The sequence below is a fragment of the Corvus hawaiiensis genome, chromosome Z (assembly GCF_020740725.1).
Source record: "Corvus hawaiiensis isolate bCorHaw1 chromosome Z, bCorHaw1.pri.cur, whole genome shotgun sequence".
Lineage (NCBI taxonomy): Eukaryota > Metazoa > Chordata > Aves > Passeriformes > Corvidae > Corvus > Corvus hawaiiensis.
The window spans coordinates 47,229,195-47,256,951 of record NC_063255.1 but is presented as its reverse complement, the minus strand read 5'-3'; the positions used below and the strand labels follow the sequence as shown (position 1 = coordinate 47,256,951).

General features: G+C 41.5%; 1 protein-coding gene across 2 annotated transcripts in view; it reads right to left on the bottom strand.

Moving 5' to 3' along the window:
• SNX30 (sorting nexin family member 30) overlaps positions 1 to 27,757 on the bottom strand; it is a 67,885-nt gene that overhangs the window by 27,130 nt on the left and 12,998 nt on the right. For both annotated transcript variants that reach the window (XM_048291139.1, XM_048291138.1), the window contains exons 2-7: positions 21,049 to 21,237; positions 14,615 to 14,725; positions 10,876 to 11,034; positions 8,118 to 8,313; positions 6,612 to 6,811; positions 988 to 1,074 (exon numbers count right to left, since the gene is read on the bottom strand). In XM_048291139.1, the coding sequence (XP_048147096.1) occupies positions 988 to 1,074; positions 6,612 to 6,811; positions 8,118 to 8,313; positions 10,876 to 11,034; positions 14,615 to 14,725; positions 21,049 to 21,237 (942 nt within the window). The remainder of the gene's footprint in view (positions 1 to 987; positions 1,075 to 6,611; positions 6,812 to 8,117; positions 8,314 to 10,875; positions 11,035 to 14,614; positions 14,726 to 21,048; positions 21,238 to 27,757) is intronic.

The following is a 27,757-nucleotide window of genomic DNA, read 5'->3' as shown; positions in this document are numbered from 1 at the left end:
TGGCTTGCTGGATGTGCTAGATTTAGTTCTGTCCATCCCAGATACAACTGTTAGAATACCTGTTTATTCAAAGCTACACTGAGGAACTAGAGTACATACCACACCAGAGAGCAGAGGGGCAGGCAGTAGACCCAAATACAAGAGCACCACAAAATACCTAGTACACCACTATTTGTAGCTCATTATACACAAAATATCAGAAAAACACTTTTGCATTTCTATGCTCTTGTTCTCTTCAGCTTCTCAGGTTCAAAATATTATGTGAACCTCCTGTACAGTGAACCTTATTGTACAGTAGCCATAACACTGGAAATTATTAACACAAATAAAAGGGGAACCAAAAACCTCCAAGAAGAGGAAGGGAACAAACCCTGTTGCCATCATCATTAGAGGTGCAGTGATTTAAGAAAAGGCTCTTGCACTCTATTTCATGCAGAAGCAGGTGGCAGCATGTCAGTTCACAGCTTTGCCTTTGCATGGAGCCCAGCCAAAACCTGTCACCCAGTGACACATGCCATCTCTGTTCAGCATCACACAGGTAGACCTCCCTAGCAGAAAGGGCAAAATATGGAGTTTTCCACAGCCAAAACTGGTGTCCTGCCACAATACAGCTCCACAGTGCCAGGGATAGGACCTTAACTCAGCTAGCTGACATCCTGCTGAGTCACCAGGGACTGTTCTAGCACTGCTTCAGTCCCTATCACTGCACAGTCCAACTGCCTGCTGGCTGTTTTTGAAGTGTTAGAGTCATCCTGCTCTGAACTGTGGAAGATCACTAGTACAGAAGTTGCTAGACAAGTTACATATACCCATACTTGGGTCTTTATTTCACACCAGCTTACCAACAACAAATTTCTGTTCTGCCCGAAACTGCTTATACTGCAAACAAAACACAAGACCCAGAAAAAAGCAAGTTCTGCTTCCCCATTCTTCTCAGGAAGTAGTGTAAGTGCAAACTAGTTTTGTAGAGCAATTTTAAGTGCTAACCTTTGGACGATCTTCTCTTTTCAAGGCTACTGCTTCCAGTTTTGCTTCATACTCGGCTTGAACTTGGTCTCTCTTCTTCAACACATTCTATGGGCAAGAGAAAAGACAGCTGTGAAAGGGATCCTCTTGTTCCTTCCCCCAGCCTGCAAGAAACACTAAAGTGACATATCTTCAGTGCCAATTCAGCCCAAAGTCAGACTTTCAGATTTACTTTGTTCTATTTTACAGCATTCAGGGAGTAGCTTTTAATAACAAAGAGCACTTGCTCTCCAATAGCTGGCAGGGTCAGATAAAATTCAACATTTGGACAACCTGGAGGCATGCAAGATAGACGCTGTCATGAAACCATTAATATAACCCTGACTACGTAAATTTAATTCATCAGTTGACCTATTATTGCCATGAAAAGGATATAAACAAAAGCATCAAAGCTGACAAGGACTAAGGTAAAGTTTCTGATATCCTCAAGCAGCAGACAGACAACAGCATTGGCTAAGAAACAGGAATACCACCACAGAAGGTATTACAGCTCCCTTTTCACTTGCAAAGACTCTTCAGAATCCTTTAAAGCAAGCTGTCACGTCCTGGTGTTAAAGTAAGCCTTTACTTTAGATCAGTTTGCAGGGTTTGGTTGTTGGTTTAATTAAAAAAAAAAAGAAAATTATGAAAAGCACAATTTACATGAAAAGCATTGGACTGCCTGAGAGAGCTTCTCAAGCAGTAAACATTTTCTTGACAGAGTATTCACAAAACAGACAGCCAAAGATGCTACCCTTGGCTTCTACTACATCCACAAAGAGCTTCACTAAGGTTATACCACAGTCTTACAATTTGAAAACAATCACAGGAATTAGTCTTTATAAGAATGTCTTACTAAAACATAAGCAGTTTTGTGTCTGTAAGAGCAGGAAACTTACCTGCTCAGGTTTCACAAAGAAACAACTAGTATTTTTTAATTACTCAATTGATGCAAAGTAATTATTAAAAATGCTCAGAGGGAAGTCAGCCAACACTCACTGTAAATCTGAAATTCTCTTGCAGCTAACTTGGCTTTGAGTCTTCCCTTCTGCCACCTAGAAGGAATTGCCCCATTAGGACATGAAGTGATAACTAGTCATTTTAACAGTTCCAGACAAGGCTAGTAACACAGGACTAGTCATGTGCACTGCTGCCTACAGAATTATGTTTTTAAAAGAGTAGCTCCTCAGAGCTCTAACAGCCAGTCCAGCCTAGATCTAACTGAGGACATAAAAGTCCCGTATCTACTAATCATCATCGTTTCCCCTCCTCCTTCTTAAGCCAAGAGAAGGTCAACAGTGCAGTTGCTCTAGACTAGAGATGTTGCCATCAACAGTCTTATAAACTTCAATCCACGATAAATGGGAATGGCACCTGATCCACAAAGCTGCTATTAGATTAGTCAATAAAAAAGGGCAAACCTGAAAAGTTCACCTTCAACAGCTTAACTCTCTCTTTTGTCCCACAAGCAAGCATGCCATTGGTTGTGTTTGCTTGACAAACACAACATCCCCCCGTTCTTTTTGGAATCTATGCAACTATGTGGGATGGCCTTTAAGTGATTGAGGTTACCAATGCAACTAAAGTCTGAGAGATTTAATAGGTATTTCTAGTTTGCACTGCCTCTTGAACCTCAGCCAACTGAAATTTCTTCTGTGAAAAACAACTGTCTCCAGCAATTGCATTTTGCCTTTAGAAGCCTGGAGTTAGGGCAGGAAGCTGAATCTATACCAGGACTAGCCAATGATTAACAGTTATTGGCAAACTGGATTCAAAGAACAGGTGTCTTAATTCCCCTGAAGTGCTCAAGTCCACCTACTGTGGACTATTAACAATGAGCTTGTGAATACAGTTTTAAGTATCCAGTAATGGCTGACTTGTAAGTGATGGGAAGAATATTGCCCTCCCTTCCACTTGTCCTGTATTTTCCTCTGGCACCTCCAGGGAATCTCCTCTCAGTTCCAGATCGATGCCTTGATGCTTTAGCAGCAACTATGAAAAGCTCTGCATCAAATATCCTCAAAATTACCACAGACCATGCAATACTAGTTAAGGTCTCACTTAGAGAGATAAAAATTTTTTTAAAAGTTGGAAGAAGACAAACACCAAACAGAAAAAACTCAACCAGCACACCTCAGTTATTTCAGGTCAGAACTAAACCAGTGGTGTCTGAACACTGAAGACTTAGCTTGGTTTCAGCAACACAGTTCCTTCTCCATTTTGTATTTAGTTGAAAGGTTCTACCTTGGCCTATACACAGCTTCAGTTTGCTATCAGCCTCCTATCTCAAATTTCAATTTTGATCCTATTTGCACACCACAGCTTCCTACTGTGACTAAATGTCACAAAAGGATCTCTAGTTACTCATGCCCCTAAAGACACAGTTAACTATTAATGTGGTGCTTGCTTTGAACACGCATTAAAAGTAATGTCCAAGGACATCCCTGAGGATCACATCATTTGATAAGCCTTTCCAGCAATGTTAAGCATACAGAAGTCGTATAATATCCTAATACCTGCACTGAATAATGTATAGGAGAGTTTGTCCTCTGCACATGCCTACCTGGGCAATGCCAGTGTACATCAGCAAATGGGGTACCACATGTTTGCTGACATGGGCCCTACTGCACCAGGAATGGAGACATAACCATGCCATGTCATGGAAACCATGGAAGAGACCTCAACGATTATCTCGTCCAACCTTTCTTGGCAAAAGCACACTCTAGACAATATGGATCCTGTCCAGCTGGATCTTAAATATGTCCAGTGTTGGGGAATCTACCACTTCCCTGGGGACATAATTCCAAAGGTTGATTGTTCTCATTGTGAAAATTCTCCTCGTGTTCAACAAAAATGTCCCCAAGAATAATATGCACTGATTATCCCTGTTTTTCCAAGGGTCTCCTTGTGAAAAGGGAGCTTCCATCATATTTGTAGTCAATCCTTAAATACTGGTACATGGTGATAAGATAAGCCTTCCCTCAAGGTTGAACATACCCAGCTCTCCCAGCCTTTCCTCACACAGCAGGCTTCTCAGTCCCTTGACCATCTTTGTGGTTCTTTTCCGGACTCTATTCAGCTTTTCCACATGTCCACATATTTTTTTGTGCAGCAGGGATAAAAACTGAACACATTTGTGGCCTAACAAGTGCTGAGCAGAGTGAGTAATTTGGAAAAGGTCTCTCTTGGACGCTTCAAGCACATGTTTTAACTCAAGGCCACAACACCAGCTTCTGCCCCGTTCTGCAAATCTTTCAAACAAACCCAGAGACTAGGCTTCCCTCAAACCAGCTAATATTCTGTTCAACCAGAACTATTGGGCTTTGCCTCCATACATGCAGTTCGGCTCTTGCCCTCAGCTACAACCATGCTCCTGAAGATATCAAGGCCTCTTCATCTCGGAACAGTGACGATAATCTGGCAGTTCTTACCTGAGGGCCATTCAGCCAGCTACAGACTGCTCTATAGATCATGTTCCCATACCTACACCAGCAGTACAGTGTGCAGCAAAGAAGCTAATCGAGGTTGCACTGAACTCCTAGTACCTGAAGACTTACCGTCCATCAAGCACCCTGTGCAAAAGATGTGCTCTAAAAGACCCAAACAGACTTTCATCTCACAGGTAGTCCTCACAGCAGCTGATGAAGAGGAACGCACTGCAAGGAAAGAGGATGCCCCTTTCAACAGAAAGCCTCCTGCACTCCAAGTGTAACCTCCTTACTAACCTTGGTTACTTCCTTGGTGTTATGGATTCTGCAAAAACAGTTCAGTAGCCAGTTCAGAAACAGCAATAGGCTGATGTTTCCTAGCAGAAGAAAACTGCACTTTGTAGAACCTGAGAGTTCAGTTTTGCTATTTGAGAGGTAAGGAAAATATGAACAGTCTTGGCTAACAGTAGTTTTTGTTTTTAATTTTCAAATTTTAGACTGAGTAAAGCATCTCAGTAAGATGCCCAAGCCAGACACTGAACAGCATAATCCTTTAGAACACTAGAAAGTCAAGTCCACAGTTTAAAAAGCTCAAGCTAAAAAGCAAGGGTTTCTTTGGCTGAAGAAGTGCGTTAGACAGTTAAGTAACTGTTGGCTTGAGACAGCGCCATTATAAAAGGGTTCTAAAAGGCCAAAAGGAAGCTTAGGTGCAAGTCTGTAATGCCGCTCTGCCTGTGGTAAGTGGTGATTATCTGCCTAGAGTAACTCTTCAGCTAAAGAAACCCTTGCTTTTTAGCTCAAAAAAAATTTCCCCTGCTATATTTGTGAAGAGCACCTCTCACAACTCGGTTTGCCTCTTCAGATGCCATCTTTGGTAGGCATTTTTAGCATCAAAAGCCAGACATTCTGAGTTAAAGTATTTAATCACTAGCCTCATGTTTATTTGTAAGCACACTCCATCTACCTCCACTTCCTACAGTCCAAACATCCTGAGACAAGGCCTCCTACAGCTCACTGTGTTCAAGTAATACTTTACTATTAATAAACTTCCGTAAAGAAAACACACTTCATTCATGCTGGGGTCAAATCCATGGTGACAAAAGCAAAGAATATACTCAGGGAATTAGTGTAAAGTCACCTGCAAGAATACTTTAGCCACACAGGAGATGCACAACTCCTGAAGTTGGGAAAAGACATCTACAAGTAAGTGTTTCAATTCTCAGTTTGAGAAGCATAGGATGAGATTAAGAATGACTACCATGTTCAGACTGTAAGTTTATAATGGGCTGTTAGATCTGTAAAGGAGTGTGTATCATAGCCTTGTAGCAGTTGTTCCAAGTGGAAAGTCTTCAGAAGGAACTTGTCTGTAAGTCCCTTATAGAGGGACTGCTAATACGTACTGCGCCATAGGCGTGTAGTGAAAAGCTCCGATGGATGAACCAAAGTCCTTGATATAATATTTTAGTGAAGTTTACTCAGTAGTTCTTCTCCCCATTAGATGTGATTGATTACCAATACTCCTTAACTTCAAGAGAATAAAACCCACATTAAAGTAGCTTTTATAACATCTGCGTAAACAGTAAAACACCAGGTTCTTAGAGAGATTAAGAGTCACAGAATACCATCTCTACGCAGTTACTTGGTATGCAGAACTTAACAACAGACACATCATGCCTAGGGTATGGGGATGACAGAGGAAGCCGTGCCTGTCATTTGGACACATGGTTCTAAAACAAGGCACCCAACTCTGCTACATACAAGTGACAGAAATTACTGTGCTATTATTCCTGTAGGACCAGGCACTGACCCTGTCATGAAGAGCTGAAGCACAACTGGTTTCAAATCTCAAAGAAAGATTCTAGGCAGCCACAAGATGTCTCCAATACAGTACCACCTGCCACACCAATGAAGGGGCAACTCCGCAACACGTTGTGTACACCCTACAACACTAACCCTAGCTTGACTGAAGAGCAGACCAGACAGATACTGCTACCCATGCAGTACCCAGCTATTAAACATACCTAGTTTTGTTTTGACTGTGAAAATATCCTCCTACTTAATGTATTATTTACTTCCCCACTTTTCCCACTACCAGCATTTCTCACTGTTAAAAAGAACAAACTCGCTAATTCCAGGCAAACACAATGACAGCACTTTCTGCCACAGGGCTCTCTTTACCTTCATTGACTCAGCATACAATATGTATTCCCTAAGCACAGGCAGGAAGTCTTCTGTCATGTCCTCACTGAGTTCTTCAAGAGCTGTGCAGCAATTCCCAATACAGGCAGACACTCCTTCCAGTGGCTCTGACAGCTCAACCTCCAGCCCTCCCCAGGTTGAATAAACAGGCCCATATTCTCGTAGTTCCACCAAGTATTCTGCAAGAGGCAGATGGAAAATTAGATTAACAGAGTAAGAGCAAGACACAAAGATGTGCAAACACAAAACAGGAGAAATTATGCACCAAGTCTGAGTAACATTAATCCCCACAGGGAGCCAAGATTTGTGTTGTGTTAGCGTTTTTAAAGAGACGGAGTTCTACGGCTGCAGAGGTGACAGGTTCAAGTTGCCTCTTTCTTAACTTACCATTCCTACAGACTTCCAATACAAAGACTCTTGCACCTTTGCAGTAGCCAGTTAGTTTTTTAAACATACGTAAGACTTAACTCTACTAAGACAGGCCTGTAAAGCTTGTCTTCATCTAGGAATTCCATTTTTACTCCTCCAGGTGGAATCTGACGCAGTCCAGTGCCTTAATTGTGTCTCCCCTGATGGAGAATGCTTTTTAGAGTCTTTGCCAGGAGTCAGAGACGAATGGGACTTTTAGCCTTCTCTTTCTTCTGTCGTTGTTTATTAAGTCTTATCAGCGAAATACAAGCCACTATCGTGACCCAGACATAGCGTGAAGTAGAGAATGCAAGAAAAGCCAAATTATCAAGATAGCACAGCCTTTTTAAAGGTAAATTAACCAATAAAAACTTAAAATGAAAGATATTTTAACTTTTCTACCAATGTCTAGTAAATTTTCTTGTCACGCAGACAGGAACTGCGGAATTCTTTATCCAATCATTCCAAACTACTTCTACTGCAGAACATGGAGTAGTAGAAGAAGAAGAAGAAGGTCTGGAGAACAACAACAATCCTCCATTTTGATGTTTTTTGCTTTTATCTACTTACTGCATTAATAAACCCAAAACCTCTAAATTTTTCACCCTGTGATAATTTTACATAATGTTCTATCACCTAGCTCACACCAGTGTAGATTCTAATTCTTCCCAGAGGGTAGGCAATTTTCTCCATGGATGAAGGTCAAAAACAGTGTTGTCCAGGGGGTTAGGACCCTTCCAAACAGGCAGAGAAATGTTCTCTGCATTCTGGGCTCCCATAGAATCTACAGGTTCTTCCACCTTCTAAAAATTCTTTGAAAAAATTACTCTAGTAAGATAGTAGGTTGATATAAAAAGTTCAACTTTAAAAAAATATTTGGAGAGTTGTGCTAATATCAGATACCGTGTTAGGTTTTGGGCCTTTTTAAAATCTGGAACAGGCATTAGATTTTGCCCTGTGTGTGACTTATTACAGGCCAGAATCATCAACACAAATTATCTTGATCATGCTATCAACCAGAGTAAGACACGGAGCATTCAGATTGAAGTATTATGATGGAACACCTTGTGTCCTTACCCAACTGCTCCTTGATGATCCGTTGTGCTATTCTGTCAATGGTACCAAGCTTTAGAGAGAATGTGTCCAGATAATCCCCAATGGCTGCAAACTCCAGTGGCCGACTTCTTAATTTGTAGCCTCCCGTAACGTATTTGACAGATTCCCCCATCTTTGATAGCAAAGCCATTCCTTGCTTTTTGTAGGCATTAAGATCCTAGGAATTAAAACAAACAAAAATAACAAAACCAAAAACCTCAAACCAAACCAAACAAAAACCAAAACAAATTAAAAAAAGAAACCAAAACAACAACAAAAAAAAAACCAAAAACCAAAACAACAACAAAAACCACAAAACAAACAAAGCAAACCACAAAAAACAACAACAACAAAATCCAAAACAAAACAAAAACACAAAAAAACCCAAAAGCACACACACGAAGGAATATGTTTAGGAATACTCACTTACATGTTCAAATATTAATACAATGAAGGATACTTTCCAGTCAAGATCAAATCTTGTGAAGGCAAGAGATTACACGTGACATGCAGCCTTGGACAAAGGCTTTCTACGAGCTGTATAGCTGAGCACAGCTTCAAGTCTACCCCTAGATGGAGGTATATTATCCAGGAGAATAGCACGAAATACGTTAGAAATAACTAAGTAGCCTGACTTTGCATGTGGCCATACTATCCCATGTTCCTGTACTCTCACCAGAGAAGCAGCCATATTAACAGCTCTGGTTCCACCAAAACAGTTCACATCATTCATCTACACATACATCTAAGTCACAGCCACAATGCCAGTATTAACCAGATGTACCAGCTGGCTCTCATGACCTAGTAGAGAGCTACACATTGCACACTTATTTGGTAAGCAGCCTCCTCACTCCAGATCCGTAGTCACACAGGAGGAAGGTGAAGACTGCACGCAGAAAAAGTGCAGCATGGGGAGACCAGCAAAGCTTCTCTGCAAGAGGCACTGTAGCTCAGGCTGGGTCAGATGCATCCATGTTGCCTCCACAGAAAGTGTAAACTTCCTTGACATTCCTTTACACATTTGCATAAACCAACTTTCTGAAAACCTGTGCTAACAAGACTGTCTGTCTACAATCTTCAAGGGATTTCATCTTAACAGTACACCAGAAAAAAATTGTTTTAGTCAGCCAAAAAGCATTTTGAATTTTGCATTTTACTCTTTCCAGCAGAGGTCAGTATTCAACATCTCAAAACAGGACAGGGCCAGGACCTATAACTAGTTATCCTATACAGCCTGAGGAAGAGATGTGTTCAAACGAAGTAGGCCTGTAGAGATCAAGCATTCAGACATATTACCGACTACACTAAAATATTAAGTGTTCTTAAAAAAAAACCACAAAAAACCAGCAGCCATCTTCAAAACATGCACTATGGTATTCCTTCCAAGTACTTAACATAAGTCAAATGTAAGTCTGATTACAAAAACCTGACATCTTAGCAGCTATTATAATTTTCTATTATGTTTGCATTTAAATGCAGTGGTTCCTTGACTTTTACTTTCCGCGTGTCCTAAGCTCTAGCTGCAAACAGGCATCAGAAAAGATCCTTGAACTCAAAATTATTCACTCACTCTCTCAAGCATTCTAGTATGTTACAGGTCGAAACAGGGACCCTGAAGAAATGCTGGTTTCTCCTTTTCAACCAGAAGGTGATCTTACGACTTCCTGTAGTAACTAAATTCTGAAGTCCTAGCACACTGAACTGACACTCACTGCTCCACTGGACCAAGTTCAAACACTAGAGACAGTCAGCAGAACAGCTGTCCTTTCCCCCTTCCTCCCAGGATGCTCTGTAACCTCAAGGCAAACTCTGCCAAAAGCATAGGATGAAGCCCTTGACATTCATTTTACAGGGGTGGAAGAAGAGAAAAAAGCAGCTAAGAACGCTGCATCATGCTTGGACAGCTGAAAAGAGGAACAGAGCTATCTGACATTTAAGGTGCTAAACAAATTCTGTTACTGGCTTGTGTCACTGGTTAATTTCACCATGGAGGGGAAATAAAAGAACACTGGAGATTGGTTCTTAACAGCAAGCAGAGCATGAACCTGAAGTGAGCTCAAACATCGCATATAAGTGAGCCAGAGTAATGTGACTTTGGAAAGGCATGCTTTTATAGCTCTTCTCACCTATCTGGTAAAACCCAAGCATAGCTGCAGGTCCTCTTAGTCTGATTTAAAATGCAGTTCTAAAGAAAGCCAAAGAAAATTGCACCATTCCTGCATGAGTCATGCAGAAGATGAGCATGTAACTGCTGGCTGAGAACAAATGAGAATGAGGCTTCCATGCTTAGTTTTGAGGGCATCAAGTGCAAGCAGTATAAAAAGCACAGTCAAGATAAAAAGTCAAGAAATTTGCAAGCTTTCGTGCAAGGGAGACTTCTCTTCTTCTACCCCTTCCCTCCTCCCCAAAACCAGATTTTAAAGTCTACCGCTTTCTGAATTTTTAATCTCTCTTGCGTAACAGGAGTATGTTCTAGGCTCCAAAACAAGAATTCAATTTATCAATCTGCCAAGAGGATTCCTCTTCCCTTCAAGCACAGGGAACCTATACTGTTGTCACTCATAAGGGTCCATCACACACAATAGCCAGGGTCCCCAACAACCCTCTGGTATTTCAGAGGAAGCTCTAATCTCCACATGTAGTTTTGTTAATGCCTTTTCACCTTAATTTTTGAAGGGATTGCAAAGGTTTCTGTTCTTTTGTTCCTGTCAACAACTGCATTTGAAAGTTACTGGCTTACCTTAGCTGTGAGAAAGACGTTGAAGTGCTCATTAAAAGACAGCACTGGGTGATCAGTTATTCTCTTCAAGAACTTGTCTAATGCTTTCCTCCTTGTCTCCACAAACTCTTCCGAAAAGCGATCAACAACACCCTTCACCACAAATTTTTCAGGCAGAGGCTGTCAGAGATAAGCAAACAGCACAAGATTCAAAAGACCAAAAACTTGCTTTTGTTATTTGGAAGCAAACAAAGCAGTCAAATTCCAGTCTTAACAGGAATTGAAACGTTGTGTTTGCTAACAGGAACCATGCATCAGATGGGATTCAAGCTGTGCTCAGAATTACCCTTTAGCTGGTCTGGCTTAAAGCTAGCCATTCTACTGAGTGGCTTCAGCTGAGAGCCACACCAGGGAAGTCAGACAGTACTCACACTAACTACTTTTAACATAGCTTAGATTGTTCTCTCTACTGCTATCCACGTTCACGATCCAGCTCTAAAGAGATGCCAGAAGAGCTGCATGCTATTTGTAACAGAAGTGTACACACCCCCCCACCACCCAGTGTTGAAGCAAGGCTGCCCAGTCCAGGGAAACTCAGAAAATTTGACTATTCTACTTACTCCACACACTCCTCTCTGACCAATTTAGAGGTTTTGAACATGGTCCTCCTGTAAAAGGCTGATAGCCTTACTGAGAACACTGAGCAAAAACAAACCAGCAGCTTGACACAGCAAATGGCTGGATCTTTTCTGAAGTACGAGCACACCCAGTCATCTATCATGGCTGACTTTCCTCAGTAAGCTTCTGTAAGTGATGAAGGTCTGACAGTACATCCACTCTTACATCTTACTGCCTTGAGTCCATCAGTTCATCTCCGCAGTCCAGCTTGGCATGTAAGCCCAGACTGTCTCCAGACTTGCTATAGTCCCCCCTGTTACACTTAGATTACACACTCTGAACTACCACTTTGGATGGAAGACAACTTTTTAAGCTGAAGCATGGTTAGTTTCAGCTCTACCACTAGATCTGCTTTTTTTCTGTACAGACAGCACGGACTTCAAGATTAACATCAGTTTTAAAACTGTGCTTCACATTTCATTCTTGTGAACCAGTCCATCCAGACAATCTGCTTACAGTAAGGCTAGCAATGACAGCCATTTTCACCCAGCTCAGGAATCAGGATTCACCTCTGGAAAGAGTCTTTGTCATCTAAAATCTGTCAAAAATAATTAAAGAAAAAGAAGTCTATACATATTGCTTTCCCACTATACACAAGCTGATGTGGCTTGTACATGAAGACACTATCTCCTAGGTAAGCACAGCCAGCATGACTTAGCTGCAATACAGCTACATTTTGACCACTGTATTTGGTTCTTACAATTTAAGACCTACCTTGTTATGCTTAGCATTCAAATCAGTCAGTCATTCTAGTTAAACCAGTGTAAGGTACACTATCATTAGACTTCTTCAAAAGTATAATGCCTTGTGCATTAGTCTTCAGGGAGAAAGAAACTCTCTTCCTTTGCTTTGTAAACTTTAGCTGGGACTCTAGGAAGTCACTACCACAGCATCATACCTCAGCAGGAGGAAAAGAAAAGTGTTTAAAGAAAAGAAAAAAGAGGGAAAGGAAGACGAGTTTAAAGAACACTAATTCAACCAAACGCATGCAAACTGGCACTGAATAATCACTGAAGTTTGAGCATTTGAGAGCCACAGAAGAGTGCATCTCTATTACAAAGACTTCTGCTGTTTAACCTGCTTTCAACTACAGCAGTAGGTACATTCCTTTCCATTATAGGCCTTTGGAGGTCCATCTCAAGTAATCAATACACAGAGCAATCAGAAATAGCTTCAAGTACCCAAACATGACCATCCAAGGACAAGGACCTTGGCTGCGTTAGGTTTACCTTTCTAGTCTAGAGACAGATCTGACATCAGTTTTACTGTTTTTTGAAAGAAAAGATTAGAACATCTCAGATCTTTTAAAGAAAATGTAACTATCAGTAGCTGAAGAGATGAAAAGGAACCCATATTGAGCTTAGTTTTGGCTCCTAAGTGTAGGCTATCATGATGCACTTCACTGAGAAGACACATCATTTGCTACAGGAAAATTTTAGGCAGAATCACTACTACATAGATTAGGAAAACAACTCCCTTCTGATAATTTGTTAAAACAAAAGGCTTTCAAGGATTGCAGTATCCATAATTACAAATACATATAGTCTTAGATTGTCTTGAAACATCTTCTCAGAGTGCACTTGAGCGAACTGCCTTTAGCTTCTACACTCCATCTATTTCTAGATGATAAATACATAAAGCATTTAGCAGTCTCCCCACCATAACCTGCATGGAGGAGATTAATAGGAGATTCCATAACTGCTAACTTGTGCATAAACAGATAAAACAGGGCAGCACATCCTTTTATCTCCAGATTTTCTAGAAGAAAGGCACCTAAGATGTTGGCTTGTTCTGCAGCCGGTTCCGTGTACAGGAGCTACTCATGCCAAGTTTGCTGCTCTGTGTGCAACAAATTCCTGGTCACAGCAAAGCAGCTTGATTCCCTGCCTATGACTCACCTCCTGTTACTCTACTATTATTTACTGCCTTACAGGCTTCAGGGAGAACTGGTTGACTGTTAGTAAACCCAAGAATCTGCAGAAACTTAACTGCAATTGTTCCAGCTGTTCGTAGAATGGGGAGTAAGAAAAGAGTATGGGCACTTAACACATTACACATGCCTCCACCTTATGCTCACTGTCTTTCTTTTCCTTACTGTTCACTAAACATATTTGCTGCCAGTTAGTGGTGTCACATGGTTTTGTGAAGTACTTCTTATCTCTGGGAGACTCAGTTATTATTCCACTTGAGGCAAGTCCCAGCGTAACAAAGGACTTAAAACAGCGCTCGACCATAGAGCAACCTAACAATACTTCTCTCACAGCCTACTCCTTGATGAGGGAGGGAGGGAGGGCAGAGGAACTTCCATCACATCATCCACCCCAGACAGGCAAGCTAAAGTATGGTAGTAGTGTTGTTATTTCCTGACAATTCAATTCCTACAGGACTTTTTTAATTTCTTTGTTCAAAAGGGCTGAAGGTGGTGATCGCACAGGTTTCCTACCTATGCACACAACAAACCTATAAGGTAGTACTAACCTCCTCACATCAAATAATGTGGTCAAATCACCAGTTTCAGCAACAAGGGGTGCAGTAGTTTAGCTAATGTTATTAGGTAAACTTCTACCTACTGAAGGCATGCAATAGCTACCAAGCCAGAGGCTGAGACTTCCAAGTCTGTGCTATTAAATGTCATGGCTATTAAGTGTTAGCACAAATAGTTTTAAATTACCCTGTAAAACCAGCTCAAAAGGCCATCTTGAAAACCGAGACTAGAACCTGAAGTACGTGTGACTTTTCATAACCCCAGATGCTCTGAAATACAGATGTAATAATTGAGCAAACAGATTAAATGTATTATGTCACAACTACTGAAGTCAGCACATGCATTGCCATGCAGGAGGCTGACAAAGCTCACCTCTCAGGTGTGCCACTCAAGGAAAGTCTATGCTTCCTAACCAGTACGGAATGGGAAGTTCTTTCCACTCCACTATAAGACAATTTATAAGTACCATATTTAACTCTAAATACTCAAAGAGAATGAACTACTGTTTTTAAAATCCAGACACATATCATCCAAGTATTACCCTTGGAAGACAGATGCACAACTGTCTTTAACAGCAGATTCTTGCTTACTACCTACGGGAATAAGATGTGTTGGCTGAGACTCTTCCAGCTTGTTTCTCAACCAGTCGAAGTCCTGGTACCGCCGACGGACAGAATACTCTGGCAAATCAAACTCTGCTCGTGTGGTCTGGAAAAGAACAGGATATATTTAGTTTGCACCAAAGCCTCTCACTTCAGAGCTTAGCAGAAAATGCAGTACAGCCATCCCTCCAAGGGTGAGGCAGAACAAGCCTTGCAGGGAGTCTTAATCTCCAAAATTGTGCAGCCAGCATGAGAGAAAGATCCTCTGGCTTTTCAAGCAGTGGAAAAGCAAGCAATATGAAAGGTGATTGCTTGGAGCTGATGTGTTAAGATCTATTTGTAGTCCATTACATGTTCTGTTCTCATTACAGGAGAAGTCTGTAGAGCAGAAGCACTGTGTACTACATTACTCTCTTGGCAGTTACAAGATTACAAAGACTGCATGAGATACTCATTCTGAGGACATGAGTATTTTACCCATCAAGAATTAAAAGTAAAGGTATTTACTGACTTATTCTATGGCACGGATTATCCATGAGTGAAAAAGTGTTTCACTGCTGTCCCTGTATTCTGCAACTGATGGGCTTTTCACACTCTAAGATTAAAAGATTAGAATGTAGGCCAATGTGAGGTTTGATGGACTGTTTTTGTTGATTTTCAAGACAAAGAAACAAGTCTGTTTATGTGTATGCCTGATTAGATATATTAGTGCATTAAATGAAATCTTTTAAATTTTCCTTCTTTAGGGCAAAGTCGCTACAAGTTTGAGGGGAAAAAAAGTAAGTATGCAGAGAAACTGCTGGCAAGTGTTTTATCCACTCCTTGAACAGTCCATAGCCTGGAAGGCAGACTGTATGGGGCTGTTTGCAGAGCACATAGTGCAACTGCCTGCAAGTATTTGTGAAACTGTGTACCAACTAGGAGTGTCTGCTGAAGAGCCTGGCATTAGCCCTGATTAGAAGGTAGACGGCCCTTGTACTTACGTCCCACTGAGAAGCACAGGGAGCTATAATTAAGTTACTTGCAGCCATCTTGCAACGAATGGCTTGCAGTGCCAGGACACTACATGTCTGCAGCCAGGCACCAAACCCAGCCCATTCTGGGGAATATACCAGCAATCCCAGCTTTGAACTGGCATCGAGTCCAGCACCTGGTTGCTTTGCTACTTCCAGCCAGCAGCAGCCTTTAAATGCATTCCACCTCTTCACTTGCTCTCTGGATGACTCTAACTCTTCAGTTGCTGCATTTTACTCCCATCAGTCATCACTGGGGGTTCTGTACAAGTTCTATATCTGAAATCTTTTTCTAGGGTGAAGTCAGGAGCCTTAACACAGTATCAACAGCACAGTAGGTCTAGGATACTACAAGCAGCAAGCTGATGTGCTGTTACCTAAGAAATGGCTTGGCTTCTAGTAAAGGAAGGCATAGACAGACAGAAAAGAAGAAGGTGCGATCAGCTCCTCCCTCCTTTGACGTGCTAGCCATGGTAAGCAATATAGCCATGGACTAACATAACGAATCCTCATGAACTGGAGCAGTCATGTTTACAGATGAGGGATTACCAAGACCTAGATACCCACTGCAGATCTGTGCTTTACTCAGCTACACACACCTCAGAGTAACACCAGCTTATTTAACACGTAAGAGTACCACATTATAAATGTGACTTCTGAGACTTCATTTGAATCATTTTCACTTGTTTCGAGTAACAGACTGAATTCCATTATTCTAGAAATTTAAAAAGAAAAAGAGGGGAAGGGGGGGAGGTAGTAATTACTTAGGAGAAAGCAGAGCTTTTGTGAACTGTCACTGCCCAAAGGCATCTTAAGAGATCAGACAGTGAGTGAATGAGAGTAATCAGAATGGCTACTACACTACAGTGTCTTATCCTGTACCATGAGGATGAAGGTAAATTTTCCCATCTGTTAGCACTGAGAAGCTTATTAACCACTATTCTGCTAACAGTTAAGGAAAACTGTATAGGACTGTCTAAGAGTAGGAAAGCAGGGTTAAGTCCCAGTATAGAAACGATACAAGAGCTATCGTTCACCTCTAGCAAACTGCTCCTGTTGCCTTTCCTTTGCAAGCAGAATTGCAAAGTTTACCATCTATCACATTTTTTTCCTCTGAGATGAAAATACAGCAGCAACATTTCAGTGTTTACTGTACAGGCTATCAAATCTAGACAGCAAATAAGCTTTTCAAAGACTATTTGGGCAGAACATAAAGGCCTTTCAAGGTTTTAGTGGAACCTCACTAATGCTGAAAGAATTTGGATCTCAGATCAAACTGTTCATTAGTTTAGCACAAGTTATTTTTTCCAAACTGCACATAAGAGGAAGGACGATCTTGCCACTGTCCAAGCACAGTATTGAGGAACACGTTCACTGAGGTAGCTTGTGGTGCAGCTGCAGTGGGAGCTGCAGGTTGAGCTCTGGCAAAGAGGCTGTGAAGAGCTGACCCTCGGCACAACAAGGGCCCGGGGACCTGTGGCCCAGCCAGGGGACCGGACACTGAGACACGGCAGGAGCTGATGATCCCAGACCTTCCCACACTCAGACTGGTGAGGGGATAAAAGCCCAGGAGATCCTTTGTTCTGGGTCCCTCCTCAGAGGCACCAGCTCAAGCTGCTTGTTTGTTATTGCACTATGCTTAAATTAATTTAAGGGTTGAGATGGCTGAGAGTCTGCTATGGGAAACCTGGGGTCAATCCAGTAAGAAAACCTGGTGTGACTGTGTGAGTAGCTAGGGGCCTCAGTCCCAGCTCAGATGGTGCAAGAGTGACTGCCAGAGTGGCTCCTGGATGGTTGGGCAGGGAAATTTCCATAACAAGTAGACAACAAGTGAAGCATCTATGTTTTTGACACAGTTAAATTCCTCCTGCTTTCTCAGTAAGATTCATAAATCTCATCTTGCAAGGACATGTCTCTTCCAAAGGAAGCTGAGAAACCTACATGGCCAATCTCAAGCTCCCAAAAAATAATGGGCAAGATGTTTCCAAGAACTTATTGAAGATTCCAGCACAGTTCCACTAAGTCAGCACTGCAGCACTCTGGGCTCAGTTTTACTTGCTGGAAATCAGGCAGAGTTACCGACACTTCTACCTCAGCTGATGAAATGGTTTTGACTAGAGGCAGTATTAAGGCAATCACCAAGTCTTGGTCTCGTGTAAAATTATTGTCTTTCTTGGAAAGAGTTAGCAGCCAAACCTAAAGCTAGCCTGTGATGACTATATGAAAGTATTTTTGAACCCTAGTTCTACTCTCTAAGTCACTAGACTTGATTGCAGATTCCCCTCCATGTTACTATTTAAGTTTGAGGCAAAATCTTCAACTAGGAAAAGAGATGGGAGGGGGAAGAGAAAAAGGCTGGTGTTTTCAGCACTCCAGCATTTCCTTTGCCTCAAATAGTTCAGGCTGTTTGAAAAAGACTTCATATCACTTTCACCTGCTCCTCTCTAGGGAATCAAGCTGTTTCATGTGTTTGAGTAATCTACCCAATGCATGGACTGGAAGCATGAGGAGGACAGGAAAGTGAAAACAAGACCTCCACTTCAGTACTGACTGGTTTGAAAGACTCTCCCTTCAAGCCTGCAGAGCAACTGCATGACTCTGAAGAATGGCACTCAGCTGTTCAGACCTCCACGGGAAAAGGCACAGAAAAAGGCCTTGCTATCCTAGAAAGTACAATGAAACTGAAGTTAGAAGCACACTTAATTATGTTTCACTCAGGAGAGATGACTACACAACACAAGGCCAAGCTTTACTTCCCCCTTCCTACAAAAGATGTGCTGGTAAAATCCCCCTAGGACACATACCTGTCTATGTGAAGAACACAAAGACACTTCATCACAGTCAAGACTAATTAAGTTCCAGCACAAGTTTCACCCACCTTTACGGTTTCACTAGCCTCCCTGTGTAAGGAAACTTCTTACTATCTTGCATTAGTAACTGCAATAGCAAGATGAAAACAGGATATGAAAGAATCAAGAGAGTCAGTCCTGAATCACTGTCTTGTTAGCTGGAGGATTACCACTACATTCTTTAAATGTGTTCATCCAAAAAACAGGCTAGGGAATGCTACCTGGCTCTTACTAGGAAGCTGTGAAAACAGGTACACAAGCAGGATCAAGTAAACTCCTAAGTTTTCCTTTGCAAACCACTGTTTTGACCCTTCCTCAGTCACCACCACCTGCTGACAAGGTGTAAGAAGATGAAAAGCCTGGGGCATACTGCAAGACTTCTCTTATTTCGTTTGCTGTTACAATGAAAGACCTGTATAAAGAAAAAAGAAAAAAACCCCACACAACACAAACAAGACTGTTTGTGACTGTTGGTGTACGCTCTTCCCTACAATGGCATTCTGCCACAGCCACAACCACACATTACAGCATTAGCAACTCCCCTCTTGCACCTAGTAATGCTGCTTTTCAGTCTTCAGAATAACTCATTCTATGACCTATGTTTATCCAAACCTTTGAGGTTCCAGAAGCATTCTCCAGTAGAGAAGAAAAAAACCCCAGCGATCCCTGCCTCCTCATTCAGAGGCACCAGAGAGACCCTGTAGAGGTCTCAGACTTCTTTCCTGCAAGGCTGCAAGGGAGGTTTTGAGAAGGCTCCTCATCTCACTCTAAGGATTATTCCTGTGCAGCTTTTCTGCCATGTTTAATTACCGCTTTCAGCTACAATGGCTAATTGGCAATTAGCCTGGCATTGAAGAGGTCTTGTTTGTAGGGCAAGAATGAGTTAGACCGTTAATACTGTTAGTCTTAAAAAATGGTAGATAGTGCTAGAGGTTCTGACCCTAGAGATTAACCAAAAGTTTCTAAGAATAATAAAACCAGAGAGATGAGGACTTCATGGCGATTCAGAAGAATAACTGACATAGTTTCATAATAGCATTGCAATGGTATGATATAGCAGATTTATGTGCTACAATGAGATGCAAAATAAAACAAGTATTAATAGACAGGTAATAAGGTAGGTAGACATCCAAATCAGAAGTATATAATTATTTTTTTTAATTAAAAAAGAGACACTGTTGGGTAATACACCTGATCTAAATATGGTAAATACCTTGGCCATGTTTCAGAGTTCTGCTTTAAAAATGAAAGGAACCCTTGAAATAAGGATTTCTAAGCACAAGAACATTATTAGGGTGCCACTGCATAGAGAGATTTTATATTGACAAAATAATTGAGTCTTAATTTAAGAGAGAAACAATGTTAGCCAATTTTGAGCATTTGCCTGTGGAAATCTGCATCTCATTTTGTGGTTCCTATTCCTTCCGGTCAAGTAATAGCTGAAGGCTAAGCTCCTCCAAGTAAAAAAACTCTCCTGCAATACCTCTTAGTATATTTAGTAGTCAAGATACAGTGTTTCCTGCAAGATTAAGACTCTTAGAGCAAAAATAAATGACAGAACTGTGTTAAAAGTGTAGCAATAGATAGCTACTATTTCAGAGAAACCCCATTTTCTCCTGTGCAGTCTGAAAGTGAAACTTTGAAGTGGACATTTGGAAAAAAATTATCTGTGGCCTGTAAAGGTTCCTTATCTCCAACAAAAATATTCGCTCCAGTACATACTGCCTTCTAAGTGGGCCAGAGGAATGTTAATCTTTCTGGACAAGTGTATCAAGTATGTTACTAGTAAAGTTAGTGAACACTTTTTGCCTTAGGTAACTACAAGTGCCCAAAGCAGATGTCAACATCACCTAGGAGCTCATTATCATGAGAATGATTCAGTTAAGAGAAATCAACATTTCAGTTGTGAATGTTGTAGACTTTTCAGATCACTTTTCATATTAATATAAGTAGATTACACTCATGATTGAACTACAACAGGTGCTGAAAAAATCTCCAGCCTCTTTTGATAGGGAGTAGCATTCTTAGGCTACTTCATTTTATTATCAGCTGCACAGCTACATGAACCAGCAACTGCATGAAAGCTGGTTTACAGCTGAGGATCAGGACTTTTACTAAAGTGAATAACAGAGGAAATGTAGTAAACAATTCCAGCAACAAGCGTAAAGCATTTCAGGAAAGGATAGACACAAAATGGTGAACCAGCATCAAGGCACATTCCCCTCAAGGGAACTCAAACCAAATGAGTGTCAGATTACTTAAACAAAAAAATTTTGAAGTTCATGAAACTGGCCTTACAAGTTTACAGACAGTTTTATTTAGGAATCAGAGACAAAAAAAAAAAAATCTAAGCTGACACGTTAAAAGCTTTTTCCACAATTTCAGACACTGAAGTAACAGTTCTGCTAAGAGAAGTCTCATCTTCAACACATTCACAAGGTACCAAAAGATACTAAGTTCTTGTCCTTAAGATAGGAAAACACAGTGCAAGATGTGAATATCCAGAACATGCCCTGAAGTTATTCCACAAAGAAGGAAGTACTAGGAAAGAGAATATTGCTTTGTACCTTTGTTGTAACCCTGTATGTGATATATGTCTCCATTGTGCACACGTGTTTTTTGGGATCATCAACAGTAACAAAGAGGTCTCTAGTTTCCACATCCAAGTCATCATCCAGCTGCAGTCTGTTGAGGAGAGATGAGGAGGAGGCTGGGCTAGAAGTGTCCACAGGTGTGCCATTGGGCAGACTGAGATCCTGTATTGGAGAGGGGAAAAAAAAAATAAGGTAAAGCACAGTATTTTCAAAGATACCATGGACAAGCTTCTCTGATATATTACAAGGGTTGTTTGTTTCAGCAGCTCCGTGGATCGCCCTCTTCCAGGACACCTCGGCAACACCCTGAAGTCTTCAAGCATTAAGCTGAGGAGAAAGCACATCACCACTATACCACCCCTAAGTCCGGCACAACCTGCTTTCTATTCATAAGGAAGTAGAGCACTGCTAAATCCACAGTTCCTGGTGAGACTGAGCCAGCCTAGACTGAAAACAAATTAGGTAGGTAAATCAAGAGACCTACTTATAAGACAGGTTTCAGGCAAAGTGGCAACAGTTCAGTTGCCTGGAATGCAGTCAGCTTTCACCTCTGGAGACTCCTATGGTGGATGAAGGAGCACCTCCTCAGAGGCCTCCCATCCAGTCTGTTAACTTCCACATATGCTGACAGCAGTCAGAGCCTGAATTGTCCTCACTGCACTACAGAACAGTCACGGATCATACTCTCCCGCACCATGTCCAGGCACACCTCCCTGTTGGGAGTTCTAAAGCAAAGGAAAACACTGCTTTTTCCTTGGAGAGGTCCTCATTCCCATTCTCCCAAGTCTAAGAGTATCATCCAGTGCCTAGAGAAGACAGAGGCTAAAAGATCCAGCAAGTGGCTATTTTAGGAAGAAAACCACAAATGTTTAGGAAGTCTGCAATTCCTTGAAACTGATCTGGCAGCACGGGAAAAAAAACCCACAAAACAACTTTATAGCTAACTTGGTACATCCACACACCTTCAAATCTCACACTTGAGTACAAACCAACTACTCTGTAACAGTGGTTATTGCACTTACATAAATATCACAGCAACTTAACATGTTCTTTGCTCTGGTTTTGTAGCAAAGGGAGCTCACAGTGTGTGACAAGTTGTACAATACACAGGAACATCAACAACAGTATTAGAAAGTCCTAAGGATCCATGGCTCTTTTTTTAGAGAAGTGAGGAGTTTTTTTTGTTTTCATCTTTTTAATAGTAGTACAGGGATAGATTTATCTACAGAGTGATTTCCCTTGTTGCTAAGCAGAGAAACATCACTACAGCTAAACACCACATTAATTGAAAGTGTTTTACTTATACAGCTACTTCTTAGACCAAATTTCAAACAATCTGTAAGTGGCTGGACAAAATATATCATCTTAGTAAAGCAATCATGTATGGGTGAGACTGTCTCTGTTCAACAGTGCTCCTTTAGCCAAAGGTTCAGAATCACAGGCAAGAGCTTTGAGGTAAAGTTATTTACAAAGGTCTGCCTTTGATAATGGCTAAAAAGACAGCTAAATTCCTACCAGTCGTTGTCACAAACCCATCATGACAGTATTGGGATTTCATAGAGAGCCATCTGTCTGTTGCAGTACTGCAGAACCGTAGCAGCATTGCTCTTCACCTAGAGGGCTGCCTTATGAAGTAGAGAAAATAATTGTTTAGCCTAGACATTTTCGGAAAGGGGGGATCTGAACTATTCTTTATTAATAGGTTAGATACATTCTCTCAGCTAATGTACAGAAGAGCCTGCCAACAAACAGATGAAAGGTTTCAGATTTGACTGGCACATGAGCAAGACCAGAAGGCAGGCACCCAAACGCTCCCAAGAGGGCAAAAGAGCAGGATGAGCATGACATAGCTTGCCAGCTCAGACATGAGGTAGACACCTAAAACTACACAAGCATCTGGCTTGGACTCAGCATAGGAGGAACATGTGTAACAGGAGGAAGCAATGTCACAATAGCTGAGTAGATAACAAGTTCTGTTGAAATTACACAAACAGAATAAGCAGTAGACAGGATATGGTTAACAACAGGAGATGGCTTCAGAAAATCTGTGGTTCAGCTAGACAAGAGAATTTGGCTGAACAGAGTAAAAAGCAAAGCAAACCTTGGGATACCACAGTAGCTGGAGACAAATCTGTTTCTGTTTCCAAAAGGAAAAGACAGCTCATCATTGCCCATGTGCAATAAGCATTAACGTACAAGTTGTGCCAGAACTGCAGCCAGTCAAATTCTAAGCTTCCAGTATGACAATTAACTTGCAGAAACAGCTTAAGCCTGGTTCCACAGGAGATCTCAAAAGCTTATAAGAAAACTCTTCCAAAAGACAGCTTAAAGAATACGATGGAATCTGCTTAAAATATGAGAATCTAGAGAAAGAACCAAAGACGGAGCTTGCAGCCAGCTGCATGAAGTTAGCACTTTCCTCACCAGTTCTGCTGGGAGGTAACAATATCATATGAGTATGCTTTGCACATTTTAACCAGGGCAGAAGTCTGTGAAGGCTTGAATCCACTTCATTGGACTTGAATGTGTTCTTTTAGTCATGGGTCCCGTGGAATGTCTTGGGTGTTAAAGGCTGTGATAGTTCTATCTTGGATGAAACACTCCAGACTCAAGTGTCTCAAATAAAGTTTCTGTACCAGCAGTGGCTCAGACCAGGAGAGCAGCTAGCTGCAGTGGTGGGGAAAGGACAGATGATGTGTTACTGCGCTATACTGCCTCATCTGCAGGATCCTCCCTCCCCTGGCAGCCACAGATGGCATCATATCCTGCTACTTGGCTAGTTTTCAGTAGATGAAAGCCAAGTTAGAAGCTAACTATTTCTCCTCTTGAACGGGTGGAACCTCCTAGCTAAGTAAACTAGAAACTATGCTTATGGCTGCTGAACCCTCATTTAACAGTAGACAGGATCAGTTTTGCTGAAGTCTTACACTATTGCTAGAAAGAGGCAGGCTTTGAAGTATGACAGAATTCCCAGCAAGATATTTCAGGTTGTAATCCTACCAGCAGAGTGCCTGCCTGTCATGTTAATTGCCCCACCTTTCTTCCATGGGACCTGAAGAAATTTTTTTTTTTGCTGTTGTGGAAATGAGACTGAATCATTTGTGTAGGTCTGTTTTTACCACAGAGAGCAGAGTATGTTCTGCGGAGTCTATTGGGAAAGGAGATGGGCAGCCACCTGTGTTTCTACCTTCCACCTTTTTCTAACTATCATACCCACAAGCATCTGAAATACTGGCCAGTATTATCTGTTTTATATAAACAAGCTGGCAAGCTGTGTCTGACTTCAGTGCCAGTGGCTCACGCATCAGCTTCACCTTTAGTGCACCAAGTAGCTGCCCATCCATGTTTTAAGTACCTCTCTGCATTATTAGAGACCAGCACAGTCCAAGTCACAGCAGGTTTTGTCACAGTACCTGCTACTCACAGTGGTCAGTCTGCGATAGAGCTGAGCAGTCCCACAGCTGAGAGGAGGGGAGGCTGCTTCTGGCTTTGGACAAGGTGGCATGGAGGACATGTTTTGTCAAGACATTCTTCACTTCTTAGAGAGCATCCATAAAGATTTTCCCAACTTTTGAAGCTTTTTCTAAAGTAAAAAGCAAAGATCCTTAGTCTCTGTCCCTCACTGCCATAGTTTTGCTAACTGTTGAAGTAGGTCAGGTGAAGGTGTAGCAAGGCCTGGATCACAACCTGAAGTAGATACAGTGTGACATTCAGACTTTCATGTTCACGAGCTACATACTAGGCTCTTGAGTACAGCTGTAAAACCACACAAAGGCAGGCCCTTCATGCATTCCTACGAATTTTCTAGAATTCCCCAAGACAACGGAATTTATGGATACATAAGTCAGACGATTTTAGCAGCACATGTTTGGTATCCTACAGTGCCAGGCAAGTAGGAACTAACTGCCTGTGTTGGAAATGCACTCTGCCAACTATGCAGGCTGCTATCTAGTAAGACTGCTTCACATTAGTTTGTTGTCTCACGCTGTCCAAACACCTTGACCGGCCAGCCTGCCCAGAAACAGATCTTAAATCTATCAAGAAGTTCACTCCATCCAAATATAAAATTCAACTGAATTTTTTAGACTAGAAGTCTGCATGTGAAATCCAAAATGAGTTGGGAAGTTTCCAGCTGTTGTCATCTTCTCCCAGGAGATTTTCCACGACTCCATTTACAGAGCAGTTTGGATCCACATAAAGTAAAAACTTCAGGAGCTTGGTATTCAGTCTTCTGGATGGCAGCCTCCTCCCACGGAGTAGTATGCCAGAGAAAGCATCCAGGACTCAACCCTTGAATACTAAAAAAGGGTCTAAAATTCTGTAGGTATTGCTTTATTGTGAAGTGAGGACCATGGAGTCTTCTGCTGAGGTACAGGCAGCTAGTCAATATTACAGTTTCCACAAACTAAGTCCTAGTTTTCACCTATCCTGCCTGAGCAAGTGTACAGCTTAACCAGATGGCTTTGCTCTCTAAGCAGCAGTCTACAAGGAAGCAGAAGGCGTGGTTCAGCCAGGTCTTGCAAGCACACATGAACTCACCTCTGGAAAGGGTTAGCCTGAACCCATGTGATGTTCTGTGCCCATTGCTCCCATTCAACAAGAATTGTGTGACAGTAAGAGACATTTAGAAATGTTGGTGTTTATAGGCAAGAGGTGCACTTAACCCTAAATAGCCCTGCCTAACTTAGAGACCATAAAGCCAGGCCTGTACTGCTCCTAAAACCTCATTGCTTCATTTCCGAAATTCAGAGTGCTGTATATTTCCTCCTTCTAAAAGGTGTTCCATTGCTTTTTGCCATTCATTTCCCAGAGACACAATGACAGCCAGAGTTGTGTTAAGCGGACAACAATTCCACACAACAATTGCAGCTGGTTTTTGGAACACTCTAATCTCCATACCTTCAGTACATGACAGTAAGTCAGAGAAGAATGGCAGCCAGTGACTGGAAGACTGACGTGGTTTAGACATGAACATTCCTGAAGGCACTATAAAAGCTTACATGAATTTGGCTTTCACAAACCTGTTCACAGCACTCCAGGTCCTATCCCAGCAAGTTTTGAACGCAGGTATTTTTTGGACAGGTCAGCTCCATGTAGGAAGAAAAAGCACTTCTGCATCCTCCAGTACACCTAGATTAGCTCATCTGTGCACAGCATTCTATTAGAAGACCCCACTAAGCATCTGTTCAGTGAAATTTCAGTCTACACAAGACTATTATCCAATACCAGCTAGATAGAGAACAAGGGAAGAAAATGTATTTACTTTCCCTTTATGTATGGTTGGTTTCATTCTCTATCAGGCAGTAGCATCAGACTTTGTTTATTAGAAGTCACTTCTGTTTCCTGACAAGTCTGAGGTACTTGACAGTACCTTGCACTTGCTTTTGAGCAGTTAATTTAAGGCACCAATATGGGGAGACAGAGTGCAGAGAAGGGAGAATGCTGTGGACACAGAAGGGATGGAAAGAACAAGGCAGTCATGCTCAACTGTGTTAAAAAAAAATAAATCCCCATAGTTAAATGCCAAAAACCCTATTCATTTCCAGGAAGAATAACCATGTTCTTACACTGATGCACAAATAAGACAGTGCTAAGTTGTTGTTTGACAAGAACTGAAGAATTGTGATAATCAACTCCTAGGCTAGACCTACCCTCCTGGGAAAGGGTAAGTGGTTCTATGTGCCAGCTCCTGACATCCTTCTCCAGTAATGGGAAGGATGGTATAATTTATGTGGATGTACTTAAAAGGAACAAGATGATACTTTCCAAAGAGGTCAGCGGTTTCCATTATAATAATAATCTAAAATCAGACTGTAAGAGGACATTTTAAGAGCAATACAGAATAAGTACAAATCATAAGGAATTCCTCTTGCTCTTACCTTAAAATGTGTCAGTAGACAAGGAACAACGCTGAGTTTCTGAGGACATAAGCCCAAATTTTCACTTCTTAGCCATGGGGTATTATGAACCATATCTGTGGACTCTGCAGGGATGGGCAGAAAGCCCCCAGTCTAACAGGGCCATGCCTCATCTCTAAAGTTTCAGCAGTACAACTGGTATTTTGCCCATCTAACCAAAAATCCACTAGATAAGACTAGATCAATTTGCTCTCAGAATATTTTAAATAGGCGTCCAAGTACAACATGCTGCCAAGCCATGAGTCTGGTAACTTTGCTCTGGTGTTCATTTGAACTAATATTTCTGCTCTGTTGGTCAGAGTTGCCTAGAAACATGCTCCTCAGCATCCCTTAAAAAAATAAGAATTTAAGATGCAACAGCTAATCACGATGGCCTGCAGCCTGGTACCACTCACGCCTGGGAGCATTCTTGCATATACAGGTATCATACTTGGAACAGTGCTTCTTTGCATTTCAGCTGGACAGAGAAACACTGAAACAAGCTTCATAGAGGCACCACATGGTTGACACAAGCATTTTCCAAGCCTTCTCATGTAGGTCACGGGATTCTCACCTCATTTCTGAGATTAACAGCCAAATTGCATAGGACGGATTATTTTACTTTGTGGTTTGTTTTCCCGTAAGTCATCACAGTTAAGCTAAACAGAACAAGAATGTGGGCACAGAAATATTCTGGAAAAACACCATTTTCAGAAAGAGCTATAAGCTATCTCCTACCTCTGCTGCTAAAATCTTTAGGGACTCAGCTACAATATGGCTTAGCT